This window comes from Polyodon spathula, chromosome 27 (genome assembly GCF_017654505.1).
Source record: "Polyodon spathula isolate WHYD16114869_AA chromosome 27, ASM1765450v1, whole genome shotgun sequence".
NCBI lineage: Eukaryota > Metazoa > Chordata > Actinopteri > Acipenseriformes > Polyodontidae > Polyodon > Polyodon spathula.
In genome coordinates this window covers 1,381,244-1,395,319 of record NC_054560.1, presented here as the reverse complement: position 1 = coordinate 1,395,319, position 14,076 = coordinate 1,381,244, and the positions used below count along the sequence as shown (strand labels likewise).

The following is a 14,076-nucleotide window of genomic DNA, read 5'->3' as shown; positions in this document are numbered from 1 at the left end:
TGACTGTAGGTATAAGAGAAACCCTTTTGTAATTTTACAGAACTACTGTTTCTGTATGCAGTTTTTATTTAGTTCCTGTCTGAGGTTTGATGGACTGTGTTCCTTGTCTTCTGCAGACTGTAAATATAAGTACGTTGTTTCAAACCAAAGAATTAACGCTGTGTGGGACTGACTTACTGTGGCTTTTCGTATTCATGGGGGATCCAGCAGTATAAGAAGAGTGAGAGGACCCCAGGATTTGCAATATTCGACTGGTACAATGATTAAACTCGGATGTTTTGGCTGTAAAAATGTGTTTTTGTTTTCATTTGCTTTCTTTTAAATAAGATTTCTGGATGAGTTTATTGTAAGGTAGTAGAATGAATTTGAGGCCAGTCTGAAGGTCAACGTTGCAGTAATATTGTCCAGTTCTGGACTAGTTTATGCTGTGTTCAGTAATGCAACAGTTTTACCTGAAACAGTTAATCAGGTGTAGAGTTTAATGCAAATCAACTTGCTTCTGGTATTTAAAACAAGTGTGTTGATAACGTGCCCACCCCTACTCTGAGTATTAATGTGAATATTAATTAAATGAATATTAGAATATGCTTTAACACTGTTGGCTTTAACACCAAATGGCTTGCATGTAGACTCTCACTAGATTGCTGGAAGGTCGTGATTCCACACTAATGTGTTAGGATTTTCAGAAACTGGCATTTGCATAAAATTCCAAACTGAACTGAAACCAATGTTTGTACAATGAAAAATTATTGGCAGTCACAGCAATAATCAATCGGGTAACAAATCAAAAGTTATGATAACTTACCTGATTGCCCTCAGTAGGGATAACTGTGGCTTCATACTTCGTGTGGGTGTTCAGTGGGGAGGGCAGTTTTCTTTAGGCTTGTTGCTGAAAGGTGCTATGCCAGTACTGGCAGGCATTCACAAGCACTCCGCCTGTGTACCCGAACCGAAACCTGTTAAAATTAATAAATAAAAATAAAAAATGCATCTGACAAAGTGAAAAGCTGCCTGGAAAAAGTAATAAAAATAATAATGACGCAAACTGAATAAAACAAACAAATGCAAAACTAATGAAATAAGATGTTAGTAGAGGTCTCAAACTTTTGTGAAACTGGAATATTATTATTATTATGATGATGAATTGGTCATTTAGCAGACACTTTTATCCAAATCAATTTTGAGACCAGGGGGTGAACTATGCATCACAATTGCTGCTGCAGAGTCACTTACAATAGGACCTTGGTTTTACGTCTCATCTGAAGGAATACGCAGTAAACAGAGAAACCAGTGTGAGGGATGCTTTCAATGAGGGATGTCATTGCATTGCTACTTTTTCTATACTGTACATACTGTTCTGTGTGTCATGATGAAAGCTGACAACCATACTGATCACACTAATTTTGAATTTACAGCCCGAGGGATGCATTTTACTGTACTAGTTTATGTATTTATATTTCTGTTAAATTGCTGTAAATCTATAGCTCTTTCTGTTTTAATATTGAATGAATTGGGTCCTACAAATGCAAGAAAGTATATGAAGGTTTTTGATGTAGTTCAGATCAAAGTTCAATGTTTTGAAATTGACTGAGAAAAATTACAAATGGTAATCTTGCATGTGGCATATTAGAAAGCAACTAGAAGTGACTGTGTGAGGATGTTGTTGAACTGGGGGGTGGCAGTGTGCGTGCTGTCAGTATCAGTTCAGATCCAGAAACAGGTGTCTCATGTTGTTTGGTCTCGGCTATTTTTAGAAGTCTCTGCTGTTTCTCGGACGTTCTCTGCAAAATAAACTTGTTTGTGGCCCTATACTAGTGGCCAACGAATTCTAAGTTAACCAGAGATTTATGGCAGGTGTTGTAAGACAAAGTCGCATTTTTACAGTGCATGTATAAGCTGTAACATACTGGGTACAGTAATGTCTGTCTTCCTGTATTCAAGTTTTTTTTGCATAATTTGTGAAAGTTAATAATTATTTTCATTGTTATTGGGACATATGCATATGTGATACATCTAGATCTGTGTTCTCAAAGTCAGTGCATTTGCTGAATGATTAGGAAGTACCGGTAGGTTAAGTTATTTTTTTATATATACACATGAGCTTTGTGTGTGTATATGTATATATGTGTGTGTGTGTGTATATATATATATATATATATATATATATATATATATATATATATATATATATATATATATATATATATATATATATATATATATATATATATATATATATATATATATATAAAATAAAAATTGCAGTTCTTTACTGAGGTACCATGTGGTGGAGTTGGTTGTTGAGTATAATAACCAAGTTCAATAATTCATGTTAAAATATGAAATGGAAATCCCAGGGTACCAAAGGTAATATATTTAAATTGTTCTGTTGAGACCATGCCTCCTAAATGTAGAAATTAATAGAAATAAACGTGTTCATTTTGAGTATTTTTTGTGATATTATAAAAACAAGTTTTTGGATGGAAATGTAGTAGTATGATCTGGAAACAATAGCATGTTTCAAGTTTCACTCAAAGTTTTGTATAGGTCTAAAGACAGTGTGGTAAAAATGGTGAAAGTGCTTGGCTGTGGGGTGACCTCTTTGAGAGTTCTGGTCTGTAAATGGGTTAATACAACCATTAGTGAGAATCGGTTCTCACTGTCCTATATTGTGGGAGCCCTGTAATTCAGAAGCTTTTTGTTTGGCTTGAGTTTGTAAAGTGACAACTATGGTTCTCCTTTTAAGCCATTCCATTTTTGTGTGATTTGGTTTATTAACTTTTTTAACTTTCTAAAGGGATTCTAGCAAATTCAATAAATCCATTCATGACTTGTGCACTTCCTAGGTCATTTCACCTTAGCAGGGTGCACCGGGGTCAAAGCATGTCGCTGGCTCCTCTGAAACGGGTTCCCAGGGGCAGGAACAGGGTTACGAATGTGCAAGACAAGCCTGAATCAACATCCGCTCTCTAGACCCCCGCCCAGGTAGACAAGCCTCTATAATCAGCACTAATCAACATGTGCTCCCCAGACCCCCGCCCGGGTAGACAAGCCTGTATAATCAACATCCGCTCTCCAGACCCCCGCCCGGGTACACAAGCCTGTATAATCAACATCCGCTCTCCAGACCCCCGCCCGGGTACACAAGCCTGTATAATCAACATCCGCTCTCCAGACCCCCGCCCGGGTACACAAGCCTGTATAATCAACATCCGCTCTCCAGACCCCCGCCCGGGTACACAAGCCTGTATAATCAACATCCGCTCTCCAGACCCCCGCCCGGGTACACAAGCCTGTATAATCAACATCCGCTCTCCAGACCCCCGCCCGGGTACACAAGCCTGTATAATCAACATCCCCTCTCCAGACCCCCGCCCGGGTACACAAGCCTGTATAATCAACATCCCCTCTCCAGACCCCCGCCCGGGTAGACAAGCCTGTATAATCAACATCCCCTCTCCAGACCCCCGCCCGGGTAGACAAGCCTGTATAATCAACATCCGCTCTCCAGACCCCCGCCCGGGTACACAAGCCTGTGTACTCAACATCTGCTCTCCAGACCCCCGCCTGGGTAGAGCCAAGATGCAACATGTTCAAGATATGAATATTTCTGTTTGTACTTGATGTGCACAAGACAATGTCGCACAACTCTATAACCTAAGCAGTGAATTCCTCTGTCCGTCTAAATGCTGCTGTGTTGTCTAATGTGTAGAGTTCTTCTTTTAGGTTTTATTGCTGGTTATTATTCCACCATAACTCACCAAAATAATGTATTTATTCATCAATGTATTTGTTTATTGCCATATGGGGCTTGTCATGCATATTCATAAACCTGTTCACACAAGCAGGTAGGACAGATGAACCAATCAAAATACTGAAATTTGGCAGGCACGTCAGAAACCAATGAAATGTTTCTGATTGAACCGGTTGGATTGAAGCTGCCAATGCAGTGAATGCAGAAGACGTTTTGATGGGAAGAGCGGATACATAACCGATGTCATGTGAAGATAACGGACATGTTAATAAAATATCAGTTATGTTGAAAAAGATATTGCCGGAATATGTACAACAAGGCAGAAAGCTAAGGAAAGTAATGGGCTGTGTCTTCAACCCTACAGCCTGTTCAGTAACACTGAGATCTTAAGTTTTGAGATCAATCCACTACTAGCAACCAGACAAGCATCAATGAGACAAATAGCTGCCTCCTTGTTCAACACTTTCAAATGCATATGTACTAATATACCTGATTGATGGAATGAAAACATTATGTAACACTGCTCTTCACTAGAGACTTTTATGCAGTACTAGATGATTTTCTAAATCTTTAGAACTGTGGCAGGTGGTTTTGTTGGGTAACCAGGCATCTCCTTCACACCTGCAACTTTGCAGTCAGGTTTCAGTCTCAATTTTGCACTCACTTTGCATACCGTGTCACGTTTTGGTAACTAACAACTGGAGCCTGAAATAGTGGTACTTTGCACTTCTCGGTTTATTCTTTCCTGGCCAGCACAGTTACTGGCATTTTTTACTCTCTGTAAGCGAACGTGTTTCTTTGTACTCTAGTGACCCTCAACAGTGCTGGATTTAGAAATAATAATAAAAAAAAAACTAATTCAATGACACACGTCTCTACTAGTGTTATTTCTTTGAAGACATTGGAAAAGACTTCTATTTGAAATGTTTCTCACTCAGTTACATTTATTTTAGTAATTCTAAACTGTGGTGACGTTTTATGTTCTGTACTATAATTCATCAATTAATCATTGTATTTACTACTGTACTGTTAAATGACAGTTTTGATTTACCATTAATTGAAACAGGAGCATTATTTATGTGGTTTTTGTACAAACACTATTGATTTTCCTGCGATAACCCCCAATTAGCACTGATTGTCTACAGTACCTAATATTACCTTGGGTAAGAAGGTGATTTACCAACAAGAGGAGGCCATTTAGCCCATCTATGCTCGTCCCGCTCCTAGTACGTGATTGATCTCAAGACTTAAAGATCCAAATAATTTGGCATTAAAAGCATGACTAGGTAATCCACTCCATACGCTCAACACTTTCTGTCCCAAGTCGTCTTCCATTTGTTTTCCAACTGTCCTGGTTTCTGTGCTGCACTTAAAGTATTGGTTATGGTTAAATGATCCAAAATGAGCTTTAAACAGGGAGTATTAAACAAGTGGAAAATTTTTGGGATTAAAATCAAAACTGAAGATGAGGAAACTCAATACAGGAGGGCCACCCTTCTAATGGTTGGTTTGCTGCAAAGATAAAGCACAAGTTAAACCTTTAAGTGTGCTCTGTTTCGGCTTACTGCCCTGGGGAAAAATGGCAGTACATAATGATAATAATGAAACAGACTTTATGAAACTATTTAGGAGTTTTAAAAAAAATAAATTGCTGAAATAAGATACACAATTATTTGGTGTGCATTTCTTTACATGATGCATTGTCTTGTAATAGAGGTATAGTATGTATTGTTTGTATTGTGATAGAAGACCAAAGACACAACCTACCTCATTCCAGTTCACCAAATAGTTCTTGCATGAAGAATGAGTATTTAGTAGTTAGTATGAATATATACTCTTCCTCATCTCATTTTAATTAGTCTTCACAAAATAGTCAATTTAATGACTATTTGATCCTATGAACTTAACGAAATATATACAGCTTTCATTAACAAAGCGGTTGCTGATGTTTACCTTTTGATTTAAGCCAGACTTTACCTTCTCTGTTCTGCCAAGGAGATGAAAGACTCGCAGGAGTGTTTGGGGAGTATTTGAGTAAATAAGAACATAAAGCACCGGGACCTTTGCTTGATAAAACTAGATCAGTGTTTCTCTCCAGAGCCAGAGAGATGTGAGATTGGTGTGTGTGCTTACAAACACAGTGAACTTAACTGTAGAATACACAGGATGAGCTTGCTAGTCATACCAAGGATACACATTCCCAGGTTTATTTTTGACATTCTGCTACCTTGCCCTCCACATGACTTATCAAAGCAACAGGAATTCAACCCCCCCTAAATAAACACAATGCACTGTGGGTGGCCCCTGCTGGTCCACGCCTTCAGTATGGTGCTAGTCCTCCTCTTTGATTTCTCCAGCTGACGGATGCATAGCCATGAAGTCAGACAGGCTTGCTCCCTGGGCAGACACGTGCTGTTATTTTTAGTTCCATGAGGACCAAATTATTCACTCCTGACAAAAAGCTGGACTACAAAACCACCACTCTCCTTCATGCTGTATGTCCTATGTTGTGCTAGAGCTCTGTGGCATGGTCATGTTAAACTTTAGCCACAACTCTTGACTTGTTTACTTGGATTTTCAAGAATATAAACTTCATATCTAAACTTGTCCAGCTGTATTTTTTTATTTAAGTTTAGAGTGTCATGTTATTTTTTTCCTAGATTCTTACCCATTCCCCACGACAGCAGAACTGAAGGTCAGTGGGCGGGATCTGATTTCCCCTGCCAATTGCTTTACACGAATATTAGGGCTACATTCAAATATTTAATGGTTTGAATTTGATTCAAATTCACAAATCTCCTTTGCAAGCATATCAAAGTCGTTTTAAATCACACATTTATTTGCACTGAAATAATGATTCCTTTGCTGCATTTGAAGCGTGCTGTGCCCCTCATGGAGGTAAAAGCACAGATCAGGTCGCTCAGGTGCCAAGGAAAGTGAAGTAGAATCGGTTTAAAGAAAATTAGCATGTGTAGAGAAATCCTGTTTTCATTTCATCAGTTTGGAAATGTTCTGTAAACATTCAGAGATCAATGCGTCTTTATTTATTTATTGCATTTATATAGTGCTTTCTTTATACACAAGTATCGCAAAGCACTGTACAGTACATAGCAGGAAAAAAACAAACCACAATGCATTTTTATAGCATGTCACACATACAACTGCCACAGTCAGACCATTTAAATAACAGTATACACAATACAAAAGCAGCAATTTTCAAGTTACATAGAAACACACTAAAACCCCCTTTTCACACCGGGAACACTTGTAAGTGTACTGAGTATGGTACACTTACCAAGTGTGCTCTGCACTTTTCAGTGGAAACCTCCTCGGATCATTTCTCTTTCACACTGGATGTGTGCCGAGTACACTTCCATCTTTTCAAGGGTACCGAGAACACTTCCCTTTCACATTACACATCTGCAATTGTACTGAGAACACAAAAAAAAACAGCTAATAGCTAATAAACAGCAAATAAAACAAAACTCTATACAGTTTGATACATAATACGTAAAAACATATGAATTTAACATTTAGCATCCTTAATTTAATATAATTTAATATAATAACGTTTTGCACTGACTGTTCATAAGCCACTTAAGCATTTTTTTTAACATTCTTTTCTGTGGTTGAAAGGTCCTCATGCAGCTGATCTATATGATGCAGTAGCAATATTACCATCTTGGCAAAACTGAACACAACGTAATTGTTTTCTTTATAGCACTGGGACAAATACGCATCTTAATTAAAATGTAATCCCGTGACAGAATTTACAAATTGAAGTAAAACTACCATTCAAATGAAACCAGTGCATGAGAGAAGAGTGAATGAATATCAGCCAGGTGTGAATGGGGCCTAAGATAAAGCCATTGTGTAAAAGTGTCTTGACTTAAACTGCAATGGTCCCAGTTTCCCTGACAGAGGAAGGCAGAGCATTCCATAATTTAGGAGCTCTACATGAAAAAGCCCTACCTCCCATGTTGCTTTTGTTGACCCTAGGAATAACTAGCAGCCCCGCATCCTGTAATCACAGCTCTACTTTAGTGTGCAGGTACAGGAAAAAACCCCATTCTGTGCTACACTGTGTGTTTGTTTGTTAGGCCAGAGATACATGAGCAAATTTTTCTTGGCAACTCAAATTGACAATAAATCGACTGTGTTACTAATTGACAATTTGTTTGGCAATCAAGTTCCTAGAATAGACCACTGCGCTCTTTTCAACAAATTAGTTGACCATTTTTCTATGTGCCTGTGTGTGTTAAGCCAATGATATTGCATTTTCTAATCTCCTAAATAGGAGGTATGGCTACATCTAAAGTGTTATGTGCGTGCATGCATAGATAGAGAGATTGAGTACCAGCCAGAAGTTTGAGTACACCTGCTTGAAACCAGTTTTTTCATGATTATCTATGCGTAACTGTATAAACTTGTCTATAAACACTTAATATTTCGTTATATGATTTACATGTACTTAAATAAGCGGATAATCATAAGTGAATTGCATTCAAAAATGTTTGTCATTCCTGAATATAAGGGAGCAGAAAATGGCAAAATACGCTCAGTTAAGCAAAGAAAAAAGACAGTCTGTAATTACTTTAGAAATGAAGGTCAATCTTTAAGACAAATCGCAAGAACTTTGCAAGTGTCTGTAACTGCTGTGGCCAAGACCATCAAATGATTTGAAGAAACTGGCACTCATGAGGACTGAACAAAGTCAGGCAGGCCAAGGGTGACCTCAGAATCAGAGAACAAGTTCATTCGAGTCACAAGTCTGCAAAACCGGTGATTAACTGCCCCTGAAATACAAGCTCAGCTGAATGCTACTAGAAGTACAGATGTTTCAATATCAACTGTTCAGAGGAGATTGCATGAAGCTGGCCTAACTGGAAGAATTGCTGCAAAGAAACCATTGTTAAGAGTGCAGGATAAGAGGAAGAGTCTTGCCTGGGCCAGAAAACACAGAAACCGGATGTTTGAGGTGGAAGTCGGTCTTATGGACAGATGAGTCAAAATTTGAAATATTTGGGTCCAACCGCCGAGTATTTGTAAGACGCAGAGAGGGAGAGCGCATGAGTTCTGCATGTCTGGTTCCCACTGTCAAGCATGGAGGAGGCAGTGTCATGGTCTGAGGTTGCTTTGCTGATGACAGAGTTGGTGATCTTTACCAAGTCCATGGCAAGCTCAACCAGCATGGCTATCATAGCATACTTCAGAGGCATGCCATTCCATCAGGATTACGGCTAGTTGGGCAGTCCTATAATGCAAGATAATGACCTGAAACACACCTCAAAGTTGTGCAAGAACTATCTTGCGAAGAAGGAAAGTGAAGGACAACTCGGTCTAATGAACTGGCCTGCCCAATCCCATAGAACTTGTATGGGACGAACTGGACAGAAGAGTCAAAGCAAAGCTACCCACAAGTGCCCTACCTCTCTGGGAATTGCTGCAGAAGAGCTGGGAAGACATGTCGGGTGATTTCCTGCTGAAACTTACTAACCGAATGCCTTGTTTTGTGAGGCAAAGGGTGGCTATTTTGAGGAATCCAAGATTTGGAGACAATTTTCAATTTTCTTGAACATTGCTTTGATAATCCTTATGTTTTGTATATTGTAACATGTGTTTTCATTTTCAAGTATTTACAGAAACGTATACTACGTAAAACATCAATGTCAATTATGAAAAAAGCCTAGTTTCCAGAAAGTGTACTCAAACTTTTGACTGGTACTATGTATGTATGTATGTATGACATGTGCTATTCCAATTATAGCAGATTCTGAAACATGTTTCCTGCAAACAGGCACAATCTTAAAATTGCTTCAGATAATTTTCCAGTATGTGTGGCACATTTAGCAACAGCAATTCACAAGCATGAATGTTTGAAAACAACACATTACAGTAATTGCAGCATCATCAAGCATCTCCAGTCAGCAGGTTGAAGCTTCATGAAGCCTGAGTCGCACACTACCGCTGGCAAGCTCTCCAGAGAAGCTTCATGACTCACACTGGTCTGCTTCACGCTTTTTTTTTTTTTTTTTTTTTTTAAACACACATACTGCACAGCTGACTTGTTTGTTTATTTTCCAATCTTTCCCTTGCGTTTTTCTTTTTGCAGTCATTCTAAATGGTTCTGTTGGTCTAAGATTTTGAAGCCCCAGGTTGCTCAGCTGGTGCTCTCTTTCAGGCTGCTTGAATTCTGTGATGGATCTACTCTGATACTCTAATCCAACACTAGGTGCAGGCTGTCTGGCAACAAAATACTGAAAGTAACTCCCGTTGGACAGCTGAAGCCCGAAGACCCAGAGGAGTTGAGGGCTTTGGCAGTAGACGGATTGGTGAAATAGATCGTATTTTAACCACATCTAAGTTTTGGGAGTTGGTTTCACACATAAGATCATTGATTTTATTCAATTTCTGACTTGTCCCAGATATTCAATAGGTTGTGTTCTTGAGTGGCTGTATCCCAGCGTGAGATGTATGAATATATTAACATTGCAACTTTTTATGTTTATTATACACACACACACACTGTTTTATTATTCCAGCAGATCTGTAACATGGTGGCAGTAATGGAAGTAATCTCCAGTTTGGAGAAATATCCCATCACCAAAGAAGCACTTGAGGTAAGATACTGTGTGAAGATACCAAACAAAAACCAGGCCAGAACATGGGGTTGGAGAAACAAAGTAATTTATTTTGTGCATTTTTATTTTTGTAAGATAAATATCTCAACATTTTTCAATTTCAGTATTTTCTTTTGGTGAGCATCCATCAGTCAATCTGTTCATACGATTCTCCAAATATAAAAGACTGTCAAAACTAGAAAGTAAAAAGGAATTCGCTAGTGCATTGATACAAGGATTAATCTTCAGACAAAGTGCATTTTAAAGGCGCACAAAGCTGGAATGTCCATTCAATTGGAATGAGAACCATTGATTGGTGCTGTGGATTACATGGTCTGGTTACAGTTGCTGCAGCTGCGTGAGTTGGGCCTGCAGAGCACGGAATTCTCCTGGATGCAACAGTAGCTTGGAATCTCTTGTTTTATTGAAAACTAAAGTGTGTATGTTAATTAGTGCTGGGTGTTAAGTGTGTGGGTTGTTGTTGTTTTTTTTTTTTTTTTTTTTTTTAATAATCTTCAAACAAAAATAATGTTCATCTTAAGTTTTGACTTTAGTGAAAAGAAGATACCCTGCAGCATAATGTTTAATTCACATGACAGTGTGCTTTGGTTTTCTTTTGCATGATATCTTTGTTAGTCATTTATCAATTATCTTATGTGGTCATTTTTCCACCGAATCCATTTCAAGCAGTGTTTGAATATTGAAAGATTTCTCCCAGCACTATTTAAAATCACATAAACCAAGAAGGAACCAAGAGCTATTGAGCTCTTTGAAAAGAGGTGGAGCAGTGATGGTCCTGTGAGCACTCATAAAAACCAAGTGCACATGCAATTTCTGAAAGGAATTAAACAAATTATTGTCCCAAGTAGTATTTTGCTAGTTTTATGCAGTTTTTTATTTTTCCTTTTCATTTACACTTGTTCATAGGTGGGACTTGTGTGCTTGTTATATTTAAGGTTAAGAGATTTCGTTTTTTTTGCTGTGTTTAATCAAGGTACTGGTGGTAAAATATTTGATGCTGTTTTATTAGATATGACCAGGTCTTTAAAGTAAGTGGAAATTGAAAGCATTTTCATGATTCTGTTTCAAGGTACTAACTATTTTTGGTTTACTATAGGAAACTCGACTAGGGAAGCTCATCAACGATGTAAGGAAAAAGACCAGCAATGATGATCTTGCCAAGCGTGCCAAGAAGCTGCTGCGGAACTGGCAGAAACTTATTGAGCCCGGTCAGAGCGAAACCGTGCCAAAAGGGGCGTCTGGCACGCCGGGCTCTGCTAACGGGGGAGCTCACCCATGCAGGCAGGATATCCCACCTCCCAGTGCCACGACTGTGTCTAAACCAGTGCAGGAACTGAGAAACAGAAATGACATTCAAAACACATGCTCTTCCAAAGTGGAGAAATTGGGGAACCGCAAACGAAAGGGAGAGCAAAGAGACAGTCCCCTTCCGCTGAAAATGTCCAAGTCAAACTATGAACAGATCCAGAATTCTACCCCTCCCCCTACCAACGGTATCAGCGGCAGTCCGGAACCTTTCCCCAGTCCTCTGGATGCCAACACGCTTTCTGAGAGGACCAGGTTGGAACATCAGGAGAACGACAAACACAATAAAATCCCAGTCAATGCTGTGAAACCTCACACCAGCTCCCCAGGACTTGTGAAACTGCCAAGCACTTCCTCTTTGCTCAAGACTGCAGTATTGCAGCAGCATGCAAAAAAGGATGAAGGAGGAGGGCAATACCAGCCTAAAAGCCCACGATGCCCCTCTTTCAGTCCTAGAAGTATTAAGCAAGAGACTCTGGCTAAGCGGCCGACCACGTATGCACCTAAAGGTACTGTTTCAAGCCCATCTCGAGGATCTAAATTCCTGGACACCTCACATGTGCCATCCCCACAGCCTTTACCTTCTCAGACTTCAACTCCCCCTATTCCAGTGAATGAGATAAACAAGACTCCTGCACCGGAGCATTGGCCTGGGAAGATGGATCTGGATGCCCATCCTCTGTACAACACCCCACACGAATCCCCACACGGCTCCCGAATATCCCATATCCTGGAATGTACAATTCCTCAAAGTCTCTCCTCTGAAAGAATAGACAGCGATAACGCAGCTTCAGGCTCCGACGGGAAAAGGAAGAAGAAATACAGATCCAGAGACTACACTGTAAACTTGGACGGACAGCAGGTCGTAGAAGAGAGCACAAAACCAGTCAGGTTAAAAGAACGAAAGCTTACCTTTGACCCGGTTACAGGCCAGATCAAGCATTCGACGCAAAAAGATTCTTTCCAGGTGGAAGAATCACTCCCACCGCCACCACCAGCCCCACAGCCGGAGCCGCCCAGGACAGAACCGACTAAGCAGGAACCCAACGCCCCCCTGCCCAGTCCCTTTCAACAGACAAACTGGAAAGAGCTGTCCAGAAACGAAATCATTCAGTCATACCTGAACAGACAAAGCAGTCTGCTCTCTTCGTCCGGGACGCAGACTCCAGGCGCTCATTTTTTCATGACAGAATATTTGAAACAGGAGGAAAATAACATTAAAGAATCTCGAAAGACTCACGTTTTAGTACCAAACAGCTCCCATGACTTCCCTGGGGCTAGTCGGGAGGTCACGCAGGAGGACCTCCATAGAATACACCAGCAGAACTGGCCTGGCGTCAATGGCTGTTCTGATACGAAAGGTAACTGGTATGATTGGACACAGTGCATATCTTTAGATCCACACGGTGACGAGAGTAAACTAAATGTATTGCCGTACGTCTGCTTAGACTGAACACAATCTCGTTTATGTTTTTTTGTAACACTTCAGAAATAAAGCCCTTACAGGCTGCATGCCCAAGAGGAGGTGAGCCTGGCACGCCAAGGCCGACAGCAAAGGGAATGGAGGGGCTGCTCTGTACAACTCCGATACAAACCCCTCTGCTGCTACCAACTTACTAAACTACAAGCAGGGTTACAATAGCTTTGGAAATAGAAGTTGGTCCAGCCAGTTCTGAAAAAAAGGAATAATCTAGCCTGCAAGCTAGGTGGGGGTGAAAACTAGAATTGTGAAATCAGTAGTGTGGCAGGTAAAGCTTTATGTCAAAATGAATAAAGAAGTTACCTTAACAAGAATGCATCTATTTATTGATTTATTATTATTATTATTATTATTATTATTATTATTATTATTATTATTATTTGGCAGAGTTTATACAAGAAATGTGCAAAAAAACTGTAGAGCTGTTTGCATCACAAATCCTCTGTTTGACAGTCTGCAATATGAAGGGCCCCAACATTCCATACAGCTCCATACACACACAAACACTTCACGGGTTAACAACACATGTTTTTTTCCGTCAATATATATATATATATATATATATATATATTATATATATATATATCTATTCTTGTCACAGTGCAAAAAAGACAAACCATAATAACTCCCCCCCCCCCCCCCCCCCCCCCCCAAAAGCCCAAAAAGCCGTTTTGTCAGAGGGTGATGATTTAACGTTGAAACATGACAGAAAAAAAAAAAAAATGTAAAATGAAAAAAATAAATCTGTTTGTATGCTGGAATATACTTGTTACCATTCCTTTAGATATTGTTTGCCTTATGAAAAAGGAACCCATCATTACACAATTTACAAAGACAAAGAGCCTTAGTGAATGTACAGACATTTCGACTTCTGAGAATCATGATACAGAAGCAAG

General features: G+C 39.5%; 1 protein-coding gene across 3 annotated transcripts in view; it reads left to right on the top strand.

The window, feature by feature from the left end:
- LOC121301388 (mediator of RNA polymerase II transcription subunit 26-like) overlaps window positions 1-13,491 on the top strand; it is a 30,258-nt gene extending 16,767 nt beyond the window's left edge. The window contains exons 2-3 of one of the 3 annotated variants that reach the window (XM_041230740.1): window positions 10,300-10,374; window positions 11,492-13,491. In XM_041230740.1, coding sequence (XP_041086674.1) covers window positions 10,300-10,374; window positions 11,492-13,153 — 1,737 coding nt within the window. In that variant the 3' untranslated portion in view covers window positions 13,154-13,491. Of the gene's footprint in view, window positions 1-10,296; window positions 10,375-11,491 lie in introns of all 3 variants that reach the window. The other 2 variants (XM_041230739.1, XM_041230741.1) reach the window with 2 other exon arrangements.
- Window positions 13,492-14,076: the final 585 nt, after the last annotated feature.